The sequence below is a fragment of the Larus michahellis genome, chromosome 19 (genome assembly GCF_964199755.1).
Source record: "Larus michahellis chromosome 19, bLarMic1.1, whole genome shotgun sequence".
NCBI classification, from domain to species: Eukaryota; Metazoa; Chordata; class Aves; order Charadriiformes; family Laridae; genus Larus; species Larus michahellis.
In genome coordinates this window covers 1351727-1370502 of record NC_133914.1, presented here as the reverse complement: position 1 = coordinate 1370502, position 18776 = coordinate 1351727, and the positions used below count along the sequence as shown (strand labels likewise).

Genomic DNA, 18776 nt, shown 5'->3' with positions numbered 1-18776 from the left:
TCAGGGAGCCCAGAGGTTCCCATGAAAATTGTCTCTTCAGTCAATGTAGAATCTGTAGAAAGGCTGAGAACAAACTCTCAGTTACAATTTCATGCCCTTATGCACAGGCCATCCTTTTTTTTTTTTTAGGCCCTGTAACTAGAAAATAGGAATACATGCTTAAGGGCAGTGTTGTTTCAGGTAGCACTTAATTCCCGTTGACTCCTATGGGACATGTGCTCTTCCTTACAGGTAAGCAGACACGGAGATCTTGCCCTGAATTAAAAGCAACCTCTGCAAAGTGGGGTCCTCCTAGTACATAGATTGCGAACAGAATCCATGATGCAAAATGTTTAGTTCAGAGACAATGCATCTACTTTGGATGTAAAAAGCACAGACTGCCATTAACTCATTCCTAGGTAATGATAAAAATCACTGTGTGGTGATTACAGGAAGAAAAATTGACAGGTTCTGCTGTCCATTCTCTGTTTTTATTAAAACTGGTCCATGCATTTCCTGGATTTTTTAAGTGCATGAAGGTTTTAATAAGCCATTTTAATTAAACTGCAAAACAAATTAATAAAAACTATGGCAGTCTTCCTCAGTTCTCTGTATGGTAAAACTACCTTGAATCCTTAAAAATTCCAGAAGCTTTTATTTTTAATAAACAGGAGCAATTGTTCTTCCAGCTTGTACAGACAGTGGATTTTATGCGGAGAGCAGGCAAGTAATTCTTTGCTGACATTAAAACTTGAGTGCCATCATTGGCTGGCGACTGCGTGAACTTTGCCAATAACTGGAAATTTTGCTTTAATAAGGTTCTCGGGCAGAGTGTGTCAGCTTTCATTAGTGTTCAATCTGTTCGAAATAATATTTAGGTTTACTAAATTAGGGACAGAGCAAGAACAGTGGGAAAGTTCAGCCGCTCTCTGGAAGTTACCAGGGGGCTGGTGGCAGCTTTAGGGAGAAATTGCTTGGGCTGGGAATTGAGTGTACTGGTACCTGAGCCCATGGTCAGAGGATGGTGGCCCCCAAAATGAAGGAGCTGGTTTTGTTCTATGTGTGCTTTCTTTTTTTTTTTGTATTCTGTGTAATATATCAGGAGAGGGAGATCAAATATATACTTACAGGTATTTCTTAAGGGGTCAAAGTGCTTTGTATCATGCGTGATCTTTTGTCCTCTAAGACAAGCTGCTCTATGAAAAGATGTGGGATAAAACTCTGAGTATGTGTGTAAGAAGCTTTTAACTTTCTTTTTTACCGCAGACTGTTTATCTCGTGCTACTTGTGTCCCTGTGACCCAGCTTGAGTACTCTTGATCCCGACTGATACCGTGTGGCGGCAATTCCTTCACTCACCGCTGCTGGGGTTCTGTGAAAGTCTGGTTTTAGGAGAGTCGTCAGGCAACGGGGATGGCACCCGAATGTCTGTCCTTGATAATGGCAGGCAGGAATCTAATAGGAGATCGCCTGAAAACAAACGTTCCTTTTGTAAATGAGTTATGTAAATCACCTTAGCGAAGCGTAAGGAGAAAGCTTATAAGTTATAAACCTGTAATTGCTTGTGAGAAATGTACGTTAGCTGTTCTTGGGCTGTGTCAGTACAGTGTCAGGGATTTAGTGTTTGGGATCTGGTAATGCCAGTTTAAAATCATTACCAAACAGACTTTTTTGATAAAATTAACAGTTGTCATTTAGTTCTAAGTCTGCGAGAAAAGCGGGTGGGAGGGAAAGACACCTGGGCTATGGGTCTGTGGTCCATTCACTGGACTGGTCACCTTTTTTATATGGTTCTTTCTCTCTGACTTGTGTCCATGTGTCTGTGGGCCCTGGTTTCCTCAGGGAGTAGAGAGATGTTAACCATCACAATCTTCACTGTGGCGCATATTAGATATTAGGATGGAGGGTGAGAAGTGCTGTCCTTGGGATTGTTCTTGTAGGAACAGTCAGGAGAGGGTTGGGGAGGATTCCTAGAAACCTCAAACCTTATCCATTAAAAAGTACACAACAAATATTTTGAAGAGAGCCACCCTGATGGGCTTTAATTGGTAACATCAGTTTTTTGCTTGTTCTCTTATGCTATTTTAGTTTGTATTCAATTTAATGTAGCTAATATAGTACTTCAGACCCTTATCTAATATTTTTACTCCAAAGTTGTCAAAATGTGTTATAAGCATTATTGAATAATGTGTCGGGCTCATTCAGCAACCTTAAACGTTGCTCCCGTTCCACGGATGGGGAAGGTTGTTCCGAAGGGCTCAGTGACTGCTCTGAGATTTCAGAGCCGGGGTTAACGGCGTGCTGCAGATGTTGGTAGTGAACATGGTGTGAAGCGGATAGAGTGGTTTAAAAGACAGTCAAGGAAGAAATACATTCATAGTTGTTCTGGTAAGCCAGAAGGTGTTAAAAGCCCAGGACGGGTTTGCCGGGCGCTTGTGGAAGAGCTGTGGGTCTGAAGCAGTCCCAGGCTGTCTGCAGCTCTCAGCCCCCGCTCCAGGCGGTGGCTATCTGCCGCTCTCCCGTTTGCTCCCAGGTCAAAGGCAGAAATGGTGAGTGTAACCTTCCTCTTGATTTCTTCCAGGTTAACGGGTTTCCAGCTGCCTGCTCCTATTGTGAGTACAGGGGTTGTGCTGTCCTTGTGGCTTGTGAGTGATTATGCGGTCAGTGCTCAAGGCTTCCAGGCAAACTATGAAGGTAAGTCTGCCCAGTGCAGTAATTGTCTTGAATTGTATCCGTGTTTGGTTTATGGTAGGATGTGAAACTGAGATGCAGAGTTCATACCAGGAAATGTACATATGCAGACACTTAATCCAAGACAGAAGTGTCTGGTTCTTAAGTAATTTTATCCTTTTTTTTCAGAATTCAAATTGCTGATTCCTTTCAAGTGTAATGTATTTTTTCCCCCTCAACATCTGCGCTCAAAACATTTTCAGAAGCTTACTCTAACGGCAAAGCTAGAATGACTGAGAAGGAAGGGTAACGTGGGGTTTGACAGTGGAATCTCCAAGGTTCCAGCAAGCGCAGTGCCCCGTGCAGCCGCTCTTAGCCACAGCCGCGGCAGTGGGAGCGCAGGGCGGCGCGACCAGTGCTGGGACATCACTGCGTTCTGCCTTCACATTCCCTTCACGTACATATCACCTTTCTTTTCCCTGCACCTTCCTCCCCAAGTGTTTAAATTCCTGTGTATCTTGTCATAAAAATGTCCAGTGTTTGGTGGTTGTGGGGGCAAAGGATTGTATGTGAAGGCTTGGTAGCTTCAGAAAACGTTGGCTCTCTAACACTGGAAGTCATCAGAGCTGTGACAGACGGTAATAGCAGGAGGTGGGTGTTCGTAATACGAGCTGGTGCTGCTGGGTAAATGACAGATCAACTATTTTGAAATTTGAGTTACACTTGCGTTGATTATTGAGCCTAGAATGTTGTTTCTATCTCTGTAAATGTTTTTCTTTGGAGTCCTTAGAAGTTCTCAGCCTTAATGATAATTTTTGGTAATGAGTCCTACCGGACAATTACCCAATACATTAAACCAAGCAGATGCCTTCATTTAGTTGATATTGTAGTCTCTCAGCATTTTCTGCACTTGACGATTGTTCAGGGGAAATCTGTTTAAATACCCTTTAATTTCTGATTAAAACCTTTGCTCTGCCTCGAGGCGGCAGTGGCGCTGAGACGTTTTTATTATTCTGGAAGTGATCGGTGTGTTAGGAGGTGCTCGGTGTGGCAGGTTCTCCTCGGTGGGAGACCGTGCTCTGTTTGTTGCCAGGGCAGGTGCCTTCGGGGGACGCTGGAGGTGCGCGGGGGCCCGCGGGACAGGCAGCGCCGCGGCCAGGTGAGCGAAGGCAGGTCCGGCGGCTGTTTGCGGAGCCTCGGCCAGGACGCGTGGCAGCCACTGCGTCTAGCAGGCGTGACAGTACGTGGCTCCCAACTGTGTGACAGAGGACACGTAGCTGTCTCTGTACTTTCTTGACATTTAGAGTTCATTTTTTGGCATTTAGTTACATGCAGTTACTTGTACGCTTCTTTTGTGGTTTTATATTGCCTCGATGCAGCAGGTGATCTTGTACAAAGGCTTGTTCCAGGGCTGCCCTTTAGTCACGTATATTTTTAGTTATCTGAAGTTTATTTGACTGGTGGTTAAGAGGCTTTAAGGCAGGCAACTGAGTGCATCTCTGGGGGGGGAAAAAAGAAATGTTCTTAAAATGTACCCTGAGCCACGCAGAGCATTGGTGTCAACGAAAGCGTCATTTTGAGGGAGAGGGTGAGGCTGGCGAACCCGCCGCTCCAGCCGGCCTCAAAACAAGCGACTTGCTTGCGATTTGGATTGTTGTTAACTGAGACGAAAAGAGAAGATAAGTGTGTTTTTGATCAAAGGGACATGCTGCTGATGTAATGTGATTTCAGTACATTGGTAATCTACGACTCAGTGAATAGTTTGTGATTCGATAATTCATGTTTAAAGATAGAACAATGCATCAGAGTCCTTGCAGTAAATGGCTCCTTTATGATCCGCTATCAAAGCGTGTTCATTATTCTCCTCCTCCCTTTAAGCAGTCACTGGGAAATGCACCAAAAGAAACAGAATTTTGAAATTGGAACTAAAGATCTCAGGAATTTTTTTTAAAGGAAGACAGGAAGAAAGTACGTAGTTGGAGGCATCGAAGTGACACAAAAACATTGTGCTTATGCTGATGTCTGTCTACCCCGACCCTCTGGGAAATAAATAAATTGAGGTTGGCTTTATCTGAGTTAACGTCTTCCTTGCTTATCTAGTTAGTATGATGCCTGCACGATAAGATCTCTTACAAGCAGTTTTGTGAAAACAACAGACATCTCCTGCTCATACCTGTATATACCATATATATTTGTGCCTTCATTTCTGGTTGGTTCAGGACACAGGGTTCAGCTGCACATTTCACTGCTGAAAAAGATAGCTTGCGGGCAGCGGGGGTGGGATCTATTAAATAACGTTTCCGCTGTGAGAAGTTTAGAGATGCTTTAAGAACAGACAGGCAGAGTGAATTTCTGAAAGTCTGCAGAGGTTGTTTTCGAGCCCCAGGAAAGGCAGGTGCCAGCGATGGCACTGGGATCTGGGGAACAGCCAGCTCCGGGGCTGCTGTGCTGTGCTGCTCCCTTCTTGAGCTCACACTTTTCTGACTTCATTCTATGTTATTGTCCTTGCTGCTAGGTCTTCCTTAATCCTCTGTTCCTCGTTGGGTGACTTCCTCATCTCTCTTCATTTAGTTTGGTGTGTGTTGCCAGCTTGTTTCTGTCTGCTTTCATTGTCTGATTCTTCCTGTTCTCCACTCTCTTGCTGTTTGTTGTGATTTTTCTCTAGATGCCAAATATTGTTTCAAAGCTCAGCAAACAGTAGGGATTGTATAGTCGTTCTTCTGCTGTGGAAGACGGTGTTGAGAGCAAACAGAGGCTGATGTCCTCCTTCCTCAGCCCAGCCGCCCCTCAAGGAGTGGGAATGGTTGTGACAGGATGATGCTGCTGAGGGTGCAGCGTCTCCGGGTGCAAGGCTCCCGGCTCCTGAGACCTGGCTTTCTCCTCCCACCTGTGGCTCTCCACAATCTCACGTTGGTTGTGGAGTTTGGGTTCCCAGTTTGAGTTGCAAAACAAGGTCAGAATGGCTCCTTGTACATGCCGTTAAGAATTAGTGTTCGTGAGAGCACGCAGAGCGTTCAGGAGCTGCTGTGTGGTGTTGTGAGAGTGGGCAAACCCACAGCAAATCGCAGTTGGAGAGCGGAGACGTGACGAGATCGGCACAAATAACTGTCATTAAGTGGATCATCTGGAAAAAGAAACAGGGGCAACCATTACAGGATGACTGGGAATGAGAAATTGTCAGCTTTTTCTTGCTGAATTGAAAGAACAGAGAAAATTTCATTTTCATTTAAATATAATACTTTGAAGGTAATTTTCTTACTTAAGAGATTCTTTTATTAAATGTAAGCAGTTCTTAGGAAGCTCCATTTCAGAACGTACGATTTAGAAAATATTTAAATTAAGCACTTTCATGCTTTTAGCATCGTTAAATTTGTTTTTTCCCCTGTTAAACTGTCCCTTGAATTCAACATGTTTTCACAATTAGCCTTGTTCACCCTTAGACTATGGGATTTTTTTCCTTTTCTTTATGACTAAATGATTCTTCTCAAAAATCCTAACCAGCTGTTGCAGAGTCTTGCATTTAATTTCAACTGCGGGAGAATTTCAAAGTAGAGACGGCTATAAATAATCTAAGTTAGAATTTTACTAGGACGTGAATCTTGCCACTCTCATCTTCTGAAAAATATTCCTGAAGATTTAATGACCAAAAATGACCAATGCTTCCATTTATTGCTTCCCCTGCAAGATGTGTGAAGCTAATGTTAAAGGCACACGCCTGGACTACAATGTGAAATTAATTACAATCACTGCTGCCGCACACCTGATGAATACATAGTAACTTGACATTTAAAATAAATTGGGCAAGTCTCTTACAATAAGAGGAAAATTGATATAAATTCCACACCATTTCCTCAATAATGCTAATAACAGTTCATGATGAATAGCAGGTGGTTTTCTTAGTTTACTAATGTAGATGTAAAATAAAGTGACATATTATTATTTGTAAACCATTACCTCTTGGCTGCCTTGTTAGTCTTGAGGGTATGAAAAATAGAAAGGGATTTAAGGAGAGATACCGGAACCTGCTCTTTATCATGCCTGGCTGGGGAGCGATGCTACAAACCGCGGGGGCTCGTGAGCTTAATGAAACTTTATGCTTTTTAAGGCTGCATGGGTCCTTCTTTCCAAGCCTCTGCCAGCGTTTGTCAAACACCACGCGAGCAGTCAGGGCCCGGGTATCTTGCGTGGAGCTTCCTTCTGCTCTGACACGGTGTGTCACAAGTCCCGCCGAGGCTGGGGGTGTGTTGGTGGCTGGCAGGGACAGGCCAGGCATTGGGGCTGCGGAGCAGTGCCAGCTGCTCCGACCTTGGAGCCCAGCCTCTGAACCTTGCGCTCCGGTGGACGGGGACAAAGGAAGCAGAGGAGGAGGCAAGAGGACAGATAGTGCTGTGATGAGAAGCCGGGACACAGAGAAGACCAGTGGCTGACTGAGTTCATGGCGCCCTGCAGACCGAAAACGGCGTCTCTGTATCCCGAGGGGGAGAGCGGATCTTTCCTTAGGCTGCTGACCAGGAGCGGGCTTCAAACGGTGCAGGAAGCTGTAGAAGGCACAGGGATCTCACCTGAGACCTGTCCTGCTGTGGCTTGGATGGTGTTGTCCAGTGGATTCCTGGTAGGACCAGGAAGGAATTAGATTCTCACTTTACCTTTGTCCCTGTCCTGCCATATGGATGTTCTCAAGTCACAGTTTTGCACCGTGTCTCAGTTTCTTTCTCTCTCTCTCAGATGGGATTGGATTTTCAGTCATGGCATTTGTGTTCTAACAGCGAAAGTGCTATTTGAAAGAAGAGGAATGCGATGATGTTGAATACTTTTAAGGAATCCTCATCTGTGTAACCTTTTGAGTTTTAATGTTCATTTTTTTTATTTTCAAAAGCAAAGTTCAGTTGGAACCAGGGCGTGTTGGACTCTGGACTCTGTTGCTGTGTGATGCAGCAAGATTTAACAGTAGGTGAAGATTTTCCTTCCCAAGGCATCGTGTTTGATTACAGCTGCAACAAATTTGATAGCTGCAAACACTAAGTGCTTGATTGAAAAGAAACAATTATGCCTAGAAGAACACTGCTTATTTTAAGAAATTAGAAGTGTTTAAATACAGAGGGAAAAAGCCCCAAGTAAATGGTGCTGTTTTCCTTCATAATAAATACCCTCCTCTTTCTCAAGTGCAAATATCTCATTCTTCAGGGGGTTGTTTGTGGAGTTGTGCATACATATTTAGAAAATACAATTAAAAACTGGTTCCTGTCCCTCTTTGACCATTCCTTTTGCTAAACCTGAAGGACATTTCCCGGCGCTGTGGCTGTATTGCTGCTGTGCACAAGCTCGGAAACGGCTTCATTTCTCATTTTCCCATCTGTAATTTAACTTTATAGTAACAGTTGCCCCATTAATGGAAGACAAACTGATTATTTTGATTTCTCTATGTCTTTGGAAATGGGAGTATTCAAGAGTCTTGTAAAAACACATAACTGTTCAAAACAGCTTCTGATAATGGTAAAGACCGATGCTGTCCTTGGGAGGGGGAACCCCACGGCCCCCCGCCGGGGATTCCGCAAGGCCTCTGGGAAGGTGCATTTTTTTTTTTGTAAGTCCTTTGATAAATTGGGAGATAGTGATCCCTTTTTTTCAAAGACCAGAGTGGAGGAATTTGGACCCACAAATTCTCTTTGTCTTTTGAAAATGACTCTCCTATGTAAAACTCTGGGAAGAGTTTCTGAAAAACTGGCTCTGATTTGCTTGTGCTGGGAGTACGACTTGGGCTCTGAAGGCTCGGATCAGGTTCACTGGGCTGCGAGAAAGTTCTTCAGGAGCAGTTTAGATTTCAGTCCTTGGGGCTGATGCTGCTGTGGGGACTGGAGAGTCTCTGAGGCTTCAAGAGCCCCTTGAAGGAAAGGATGCTAAACCGGTGGGAGCAGCCCACCAGAGATGAGGGGTGGCCACGCCGTCCCTGGGGGCTGCCCGGTGGTTATATGGTGACTCATGCTTGCCCGGTGGCTGCTTAAAGCATATTCTCCATCTGCGTAAATAAATTTCAGAACTGCCCAGCTAGTACAGAATAGGCTAACAGTTTTTTTTAAGCCATAACTAAATATACTTTTTATGCGAATTTACCTTTTGAGCAAACACCATATTGGGCTCATTTAAAGGTCCAGCTGGGGCCCAGTTCTCTCAGTACCTAAATCATAATTCGAAGCGTACATGATTCTTGGTAAATTTACTGGCTTCATGCTTTTCTCCTTTTTCAGACCAAGACAAATGAATCTGTATCCCAAGTTGCAGCAAAGTCCAGATTAACCCTTGTTCTGGTGGCAGTGGGAAGGATGAAAGCTCTGAGTCTTGCTCTGCTGCTCCTTTTGTCTGCGAGTTTGACGTCGCTTTATTTGTGTGATTGAATCTCTGCGAGGGATGGTTTAGCGTGTTCAAAAACTAAGTAACCCTGCAGTTGAACGTGTGGATCTGGATGCTGGAGCGTATTGACTCTTCAACAGCTACGCTTTTATTTTGGTCTGCTTAGTACTGGGCATGTGCAGTGTGTGGCATAAAGCTTTCGAGGACTGTGCAATACCTCTTAAGGCTGTTTTGTTTTAATAGACGTAGTTCTTTACCTCTCATTCAGTGAACTGCTCCTGCGATTTTGACCATTTCATCCTTATCTGTTGGGTTTAATGTACCTTGTCTTAGTGGCTTTTTGTTTACTATGCCTCCTAATTTTAGTATCGGTTGTGACCTGGGAAAGACGTAGCTGTGTTTCCCTCGGGCTGATCCCTCCCTGCTCCCCTCCCTGGGTGTCTCGGGCTGAGTCAGGGTCGTGGTGGAGCTGGTGCTCGGCAGGGAGAACTCCCCGGGAAAGCCGTGATGCCGCCGGGAGGTAGGTCTGGTGAGTCGGCAGAGAGCGCAGAGTAGTGAGTCTAATGGCCTTGCGTGTTTCCTTTAAAAGGAAAAAAGAAAATTCCTATTGGGATGGTGAATGTGATTGCCATCATTGCTGGTTTGCTTCTGCAGGTGCTTTCTTTAGCTTCAGGCACACAATCCGAGTGGCTTCGTGACTGGGAATATTAAAGGGTGTGTACCAAATTTATGAGTGTTAATAGGGCACTAAATACAAAATTAGTCTAGCATACTGATGTTGTCTTCCCATTTACACAATATTTATTGCTTTAAAATTTCTGAGTTTCAGGTGAAGAGTGCTCTGCTTGTTCTGGGCTGGAGCAGTATTACTGGACTGTTTGGTGTTTTACTGCAGTGGTGGTTGTAACTGCTAAAATGATTCCTAAATATATAAATGGCCAGAACTCCATGCTGAATCCACCCTATTAAGTTTCGTTATTAAAGAGCTGTTCTCAAGAACTAAAGTTTCAATTAGAAAAAAGAAAAGTTTGTAGCCCTCACAATTTGTAGTGATACAGCTATGGGGACGAACAGCGTGGGATGCCATAAAATGATGTTTCCGTGAATGTGCCAACACTCTGAAACAGGGGGTTCAAAATGCCCTTTCGTCTCTAAGAGGCTTTAACACTGTAACTTTGAGATGTTCGTCACTGTTTGTAAATCGCAGCAGATGATTGCAGCAGAGATACACCATTGGGTTGTTCCTTTCAGCATCTTTCATCTGCCGCTAGTTTGTTTGCAAACAGGGACCTCCAGCTCCGCTTCACGCTGCTGTCCCGGAGCAGCCCCAGCTCCCGCGTCTTCCGTCATGTGGGTACAAAATACTGTTGCCCATTTGAAAATGTGCTGATAGAATTAGTTGTATTGAATCGGTGATAAAAATACTAAAGTGAAGGTTTTTGTGCTCAATACATATTATTGTTTTAATAGTTAATTTGTTCAAATTTGTAATTAATTTAAATTTTAGAAAACTTCCCATCTGTTGTATTGTGGAATGGCAGAACCTGAAAACCTTTCCGAAGAGTTTAAATCCTGATAGTTGCAAATTATATGGAATGCTATAAAGAGAAGTTGCCCGTATTTTGAATGTAGGCCCACCATATGGAGAAGCAATGAAATAGCGGAGGACAGTAGCAGACGACCCTGGAGTTCTCATCTAATTCTACCTACCAGAAATTGTTATATTAGTTTATTTTGCTGCAGTAACTTGCTTAGAGCATTCAAACCAGCCAAAGAGATCAGCAGCTGAGATCGTAAATTGGCTGGGCTAGCATCATGCACTTCTTAATAATACACATTTTTAATCTATCTTATTGTTAATGTTTGTATCTTATCAGGTTTGTGGATGAGTTGACTTCTTATGAGTCACACTGCCGTTTCCAAATGGCTGTAAAAGAACTGATTGTTCTAGAAACAGAGCAAGAACTGAACGGGTCGTGTTTGAGTGTTGATATTCCTACGTCTGCAATGCCCCAATCCATTTGACTGCAGGGGGGTTAAAAAAAGCATGGTTGATCATAATGAGCATCACGCCTGAAAGAAAGGATAGGAACAAAAAGTCGGTGTTACCCGTCTGCTATCGCTGCTGCCTGTTGAGCGGCAAGAAAAAGCAGAAAGCTCCAGCCTCGCCGGGGAGGGCGGCAGCGGTGCGGTGACACTGTCGAAGGATGGACAGCTAAAGGGTAACGGACCCCACGCAGCTGGGCCTCCCGCTCCTCTGTGCCGCAACATCTGGCACGGGTCGGCGGTGGGCAGTGGTGGGGAGGAGCAGGAGGAGGGGGCTTTGCACCGCTGGCTTCACCCCTCGCTCCGGGGATCCCAGGGGTGCAGGGGGGCTCTCAGAGCTGTGCCAAACCCTGCAGCCCCGCCGTCGGCACAGGGCGCTTTGATTTGCTGCGTGTTTGCAAGGTATTAGTATTTGGGCTACGTGAGAAACCAAGATACCACATCAGCAGTAAGGCAGCGCAGCATTGTCAATAATATTGAGTGACAGGATTGTTTTACATGGTGTAGCGTCTGGAAGAGAAGTGCGTTTATAATTAGATTTAAAGCATAGCGGTGGATTGATTCTGTCTCCAATTAAGTGTTTTCTACCTAATGTAAAAAATTTGGTTGGCAATAGGTTTGTCTGTCATATGGTTTCAGATGTTTTTTTTACAGCTGCTCTTTGGAATTTTTCCACAATATCTCAGCTCTGTAGCCGTGTCCCTGTTTGTCATCAGCTGTTCGCAATGTGCAACTACTGTTTCATTTAATGTACCATATGCAGATTGGAAACAGTCATTTCGCACAGTCAACTCTTCTGGTCAGCCACGTGGTTGGAGTGGTGGATGCAAACTTGCGGAGAGAAATAGTAAAGTATCTGGTTGGTCGAAGTCAGTCAGCTGGTCTTGATAGCCCACGTTAGCCTGGGTTCCTGCCAGGGCTTCTTGCTCCCCTTTGTACTGGCCTGTGCTAGCACTGGAAGAGCTGGTGTTGGCCTGACAGTGAGTACATACCTTTGAAGTCTTAGATGTCATGTTAAAAAAAAAAAAAAAAAAGACTGCTTCAGAGTTTGACAGTGGTTTAGACAAAGAGCAGTTGTTTTATGAATAACTTTTAAAGGGCAAAAAGCCACCTGAGAAATCTGATGTTGGCTTGTAAAGCCTGTTTTGCCATTTATTTCCAGTTATCTTTATCTGTTTACTCCTTTTTGTTCCATGGAGGAAACTGTTCTCATGGTCAGAAGCATATTCCAGTCATCAGTGGCATTTCAGCCTTGAAAGGAAATGAATGGCAAATTGGCATGACAGTGGTGACTCAATTATTTTTCACAGCCTTGGCAGGAACCGGTGTAAGTGCTGCTCAGGCTGATGATGGCAGATGATGTCCAATAAATTTGCTGAAGTAGAGTCAAGCAAATAAGCCAGGTGTTTGCCCCTTGCAGTGTTTATGAGCTTGGTGCTACACCAGGTAGCCTGGCACTCATAAAACAAAAATCTCGATTAGAAGATGAAGAAATAAATGTAACTAGCTGTGCTGGCCGCGGTATTTCCCAGGGAAGTGTGGTTAGGGACACACTTGCACTTGGTTATGAACAGGCACTTCTTTTCTTTATGTGGGGGGAATGTTCAGATGCAAATAAAGCTGAAATTAGCTCAGTCGCCAGCTGGGGTGCAGTTTGGCTTTGATGTGAGCTTCTCGTGGGTGCTGCAAGGTCAAGTACTGGTGGGGCTGGTGCCGTCTGTCGCATCATAACACAGCAGCAGGCGCTGGGCCCTGTGAGGCGCAGAAGCTGCATCACAGAGAGGGGAAATACCTTAAAATCAGCTGTCTGTGCTCCGTCTGCTGTCGGAGGGGTGCAAGCCTGCGACTGACACCTGGTGTCATTGAATCACAGAATGGTTTGGGTTGGAAGGGACCTTAAAGCTCATCTGGTTCCAACCCCCTGCCCTGGGCAGGGACACCTCCCACCAGCCCAGGCTGCTCCGTCCAACCTGTCAGTTGGGTTTGCTCTAATTGCCGTGGATCTTGGTGCAGTCACTTAATTCCAGAGCTTTGCTGGTGCTGAGCACCCATTGGGGTGGGGAAGGGAACCCGGAGCACGTGGGTTTGGGGGGAATTCAGTGGGTGAGGCCAGGGTGGTGGTGGACCATTCGTTGGCCGAAGCCGAGCGTGCAGCTTCTCATGGCAGCGCGTGTTCCCAGCAGCTCGTGGCGTTAGTGCCGGATGCCTGTGCTCCTGGGTAGGATGCTGTGTGCTGTGACAGCCTGGTGTCACTGCTCTGTACACGTCAATGCGAGCGAAGTGCCATCGCAGCACAGGATTAATGTCGTGAGCACAAGGGCAGAGGGGTGGTGGCTGTGGATCTGCCGCTCTGAATTCCTCTTGCTGTCTGGGTATGTTAATTCTGTTCAAGCAAGGGCAGGAGAAAAACCTGTGCTAAAGACTGTGTTTTTCAGATACCCTTACTGCTCTCCCTCTCCAGCCAGCGCCAACGGCGGAGCTGCTCCCTGCTCCTGCCAAGGTTGTGGCAGACGCATCGCTTTCCGTTGTGGCTTCCGATTAAAACAACTCCCTGGGGAAGGAAGAGTCAACCTTCCTATTCTCTTCCTTTTTAGCTATACAAAAGATTTTTATTACTTAAATGAGCTCCCAGCAAGTCTGCCTTAATATACTACTAATTGATTTTAAGACTTGAAAGCAGCAAAGCTTATTAGCATTTGCTGACTCAGCTAGAGCCCTCCCCACATACTGGGGGATGGAGTGAGATATTGACCCATGTTGCTGCAGCGCTAAATGAAGTTGAGGGAATATTAAGTGTCTCATACTGGCATTTGATTTGCATATGCAAATGAGACCAATCAGTGCAGACGCAGGAGAGCAGGAATGCTAATGCTTTGCAAATAAGATCCAGTATTAAGCATTTAAACAAACGTCAAGTGACACTTGCTCAGCCTTGATGCGGGGACACTGTGCTGTCGAGGAGGCCCCAGTGCTGCTGCCCTCGCGGAACCGCTGCTCCGTCGTCAGCCCCTCTGGGGGAAGAGCACATGGAAGTAGTGCAGAAAATACTAAAGAATTTGTGAGACTTTGATGTTGCTTCTGCTTTCGTGGCATTTGGAAATGGAGGGTCATTTGTGCTTGAGATGTACCTGCCTGACCTGTGGGATGCTCTACGGGACTGGACAGGTGAAAGATGCTGAGAATCAGTGCCTGGAAGGCTGAGCCCCGCAGCGGGAGGGTACTTCATGAAAGACTCTCATTGCGGCGCTTTCCTAAATCCTTCATTTTCTTCCCTTCTTGCTCCTTTTTTTTCCCTGCATATAATAGAGAGCTATTTCTTTTCAATCAAGGAATCTATTTGCAGAACATGTAGTTGTTAGATGCGTTTGGTTTTGTTTCAGCATACATTTCCATAAAAAGTCACTACTAATGAGCTGTGCGAAAATTTCAGACTTGCTGCCAAGCCAATTTGGTTAAAAGGCTCGTCCGTCCTTCATTACCATTGGATCCTTACACACACACAGGGTGCTCGAGCAGGTACAACCACGGTAGCTATAAAAAGGAAGGTGAGGTGCTGAAATAGCATCTCGGAGTTCTCTATAACTGCAGGCTTTATTATTTTGGCCTTCTGATGTGACCAGAGGTTTGAATACTAGTTCAGTCCTGGAGCTGCCTGCAGAAATCCACCAGCCTGGAAAATGTTTCTTGCTCCATAGGATTCACAAATGTAATTTTAGAGATCACTGTTCTAATGGCTATAAAATTTATTGGTTTGTTTCTGTGCATGAAGAAAGGAACACTGGGGCTGGTCCTCAGCTGGAGAGATTGGCTTGTGGCTGTCTTGTACCAGCTGGGGCTTGTGCAAGAATCCTCATTGTCTTAAATGGCTTTCAGTGGCCCATACTTTTTTTTTTTTTCTTTAGTGGGATATTTATTTGAGACTACACCTTGATTTAGGCACATAAATAAATCTTCCATCTGATACACAGATCAGATATACTTTAGAGGAAGTTGAGTGTGTGTATTGCTGAAAATACTGACTACAGTTGTCTATATATAGCAATTTAGATAGGAAGAATTAGCTTTAAGCTCCAGTTTCTCCATTAGTAGAAGCCTAGTGGACTTCTGATTATGTAGGCAAACAATTCCCGCAGGAAGAGCGGCAGTGGTTTGGCTGGCCAGCATTGCTTTGGTGGCTTGCTAAGAGCTGAATGCTGTTCATAGCAGTGGTGGCAGGGAAATAGAGCGCAGTTTGCAGAGGCACCGAAAGGAAACCTGCTTGACCGAGGAACAGAAAACCTATCCCACAAAATCCTCTGACATGTGCTGATTGGATCTAAGCTCCTGTGAGACATCTCCTCTCAATCCCTTCAAATCCACCTAGCCTGGATGGTAATTCCTTCCCCTTTTCTTTACCTGGCGGTATTTCTTTCCAATTTTGAGATTAAAATGTCATCTGTCCAAGTAGAACCTGACTATAAATAAGTAAATAACTTCCACGCGGTTTGCCGGGGCTCACCTCCCTGGAAGAGCCCTGCTCTAGCTGTAGCTTAAGCTTTGACGTGCTGGTGACTCCTGGTGGTTTCTTGTAGGAACAAAGTGGAAGGACCCCCAGCCCCTCTTCAGGTGACCAGGACACAGGCCAGCAGGAGGGATTTCACGGTGGTGGAGGACAGAAGCGTCCTCTCTCTCTGCTTTTCCATAGGGCTGGGCTGTGCTAAGCAGAAAGCATCATGTTTTGGATGAGGGACTGACTGAACACGAGAAGCTCAGTGTTCAGGTCTCCAGCAGTTCCACTCTTGCCCTGACACTGAGTAGGAATGGGGGTGGCTCTTGGCCTTGTAATTCTCTGCTTTGACCTCTTATCTCCTCCTCCTTCGCTACATCCCTTTTCTTTGGTCTTTTCATCACTCCTGCGTGTGCAGCACTTGTGACCCAGGGGGTGTCACACAGGCGTCTCTGGTGCATCGGGAGAGCTCTTCCAGCGCTCGTCCTGTCCCCGGGAGGAGCAGGACAGGACCCCCCTATTGCCCAGTCACCCATGTTACTCCTTGGAAAGCAGAGAAGCTGAGAGCTAAAGCAGATGATGTGAAAAAGGCCTGTACGTATATATTAGTCTACGCAATTAATGTATCCTCAGGAAAGCTTAAATAACAAAAGGCTACAACTCTGTGCGGTATACCTTTCGGTTTAGGGTTTTGATCAGCTCAAGTAGAGTGAATCCATCTTAATTCAAATTAAATGAGGATTTAATTAACTTTATCTCTGCTTCCAGAAGCACATGCACATGCTACGTGTGATCTGTGTCTCTCTGATTACCGTGCATTCTCACCTTGAATAATATTTTGATGAAGAGAGCAGTATGATTAGCTGTCAGCCATTTAAGGTGTAAAAAACCAAAAAAGCCCCTTTTCCTTCTCTTCCACCAAAACACATCCCTTCATGCAGGCTATGTTCAACTGAAATTTGTAATTTTAATACCGAAGAGCACGGGACTGCGTACAGCTGCGTGCAGCTGGAGGGGTACGTGCTGCTCTTTGCTTGAACACATTGGTTACTTCAGTCGAGGCACTCATTTTTCTGTTCTTCACTCAAAACAGGGTGTTTCGTGTTGCACTGTACAAAAGCTGTTCATGCAGATATGAGCTGTGTTGGTAATGGTTCAGCTTCCTGTATATAAATAGAAAGAGTACATGTGTAAGAAGATTTTTCTCCTGATTTCATATTTTCCTCGTGTCTTAAGTATCAACTGCCTTTATAATTTTTGCTATTTGTTACCATATCTAAAAACTGGGGAAAAGGCATTTATTTACTTGAGCCTGCAGCTTGTGTGTCTGGAAAGTGCCACGTAGAGATATGTGAGGCTGAGCGACAGCGGCGATGCTTCACTCCGAGCAGGAGCTGCCGCTGTGTGAGGAGAGTATTAATGACAATTTCAGGGTGATGTCGGGAAACAACGCCTGTAACACTGTCAATATCTAGATGAAAATGTACTTTTACGTGGGTATCTGCCTTGCCATCCGGATCCGAGATGATTTCAGTGTTCGGGGCGTTTGGGGCTGTGCTCAGGGAGGCTGGGAGCGCGTAACCAGCGCAGAAAGCGCGAATTGGTTCTTTCCCCAGGCATTAGAAATGGCGAGGTGAAATGCTGTTTGAAGACGGGGGAGAGTGGGGGGGAGGAAGGGAGTGTCATCAATCCCAGTTTGTTGTTATCGTTCTGCTTATTATGGGCTGGTGTGTCTGGAGATGAAGGGGCCGGAGCATGATCTCAATTGCTCCGGTTTTTAATCCGCCGTCACTTTCAGCAGCTTCTTCTCAAGCGGGGAAGGTCACTGTGGCTTTACACTCTCCAGCCTTCCATATAAACCCTGCCGTGTTATTAGAGAGCAAAAACAATGATTGTTCAAGCACAGACAGGCTCGGTGATATTATTATTATTCATAAGAGTAGGGCCTGTCAATCAGTAATCCTTGAAATGTAGAGCAAAACCTGGCTTTCTTTCACCTTGTGGAAGTACTAACAGATCTGACCCGTCTGTCTGGGTAGCTGTGCTGTACCGAGCCGTGGAAAGTGCTGCTCTCTCTAGATGATAGGAAAGCCTGGTATAAAATAACGGGTAATCCAACAACCGAAAATAAAATACAACGGAAAAGCTGATCTAAACCATACTACAGATTAAAATATTTAGAGAAAATTCTTCAGCCTGTTTCATTTGCTAGATAACTCTGGTCACTGAGAAATACTTTTAGTGGAAAAGTGAAAAACTCGCAGAAAATAGTAACATTTGGTGTAAGCAGTCTGCCCTCCCCGATTTTATATGCAGAACTGCAACAAGTTCCACTTTCTTCCTGAAAATGGGCTTTTACACGTTCCCTTTTGTACTGGGAGTATTTAATCCCTAATGATTATCTAGTAATTCCACATTTTGATTGCAAAAACTTTAATTACTTAATGGTGTTTAGTTATTAGATATGTTGGTCTGATATGACCAATGCCCACTTGAAAGGAATGAAACTGAACCTCTCTTAAAAGAGAATTAGATCGGGTTCTAATATAAAATTTTGTGCATGTTTTTCTGGGAAGTGCCCAGTGTGAACTCACAGGCACGTCTCTGTGCAGCCTCAACCTTTTCCCATCAAATCCCTGCTATCCAGTTAGCTCTCAGTAAAGAGGATGCTTTTAGAAAACACTAATTTATTTTTTTTTTCCTGAGCACTGAACATAATTGTGCCAACTGTAGGTGGTCAAAATGGATAACGTCAGTTGAAGTTCCTGATTTGCACCATCACAGGCCCAGCCCAGTGCTGTAACACGCTGTATAAACTTCATTATAAGAGAAATCATTTAGTTTGTAAGAGTTAAGTGTATGCCCTTTAATTTATGCAGTAGATGGAAAGCAAAATGTGTTACTTATGGCATTTATTTCCTTAAGTGTAAATTTTTATTAGCTGTGTGTGAGTATCCCAGTCATAAAATTCATCATGTTGTTCTTAGATTGGTTTCTGAAAGACACGAGGAATGCAATTATGCCCTCTGTGTGTAGACTAGTAGTAATTTTTTAATCCAGTATTTCAACTAAATTTAATAGGGATTAAGTGGTGTAAAAGATAATTCATGTCCTGTGAGTTTTACATTAAAAACAGCAATGCACACAACAAAACCACCACAGCCAAGACCAGTTCGGAAAGATGACGCTTTTCTAACTAAAACAGCAGTAAAATAGACCTGCCAATGCCGGAAAGCTCAACTTCATGT

At 44.7% G+C, this 18776-nt stretch overlaps 1 protein-coding gene across 1 annotated transcript in view; it reads left to right on the top strand.

Annotated features, from left to right (window-relative positions):
- CSMD2 (CUB and Sushi multiple domains 2) overlaps positions 1–18776 on the top strand; it is a 336176-nt gene that overhangs the window by 80478 nt on the left and 236922 nt on the right. Inside the window, exon 4 of the mRNA XM_074562714.1 lies at positions 2560–2672. Within this exon, the coding sequence (XP_074418815.1) occupies positions 2560–2672 (113 nt within the window). The remainder of the gene's footprint in view (positions 1–2559; positions 2673–18776) is intronic.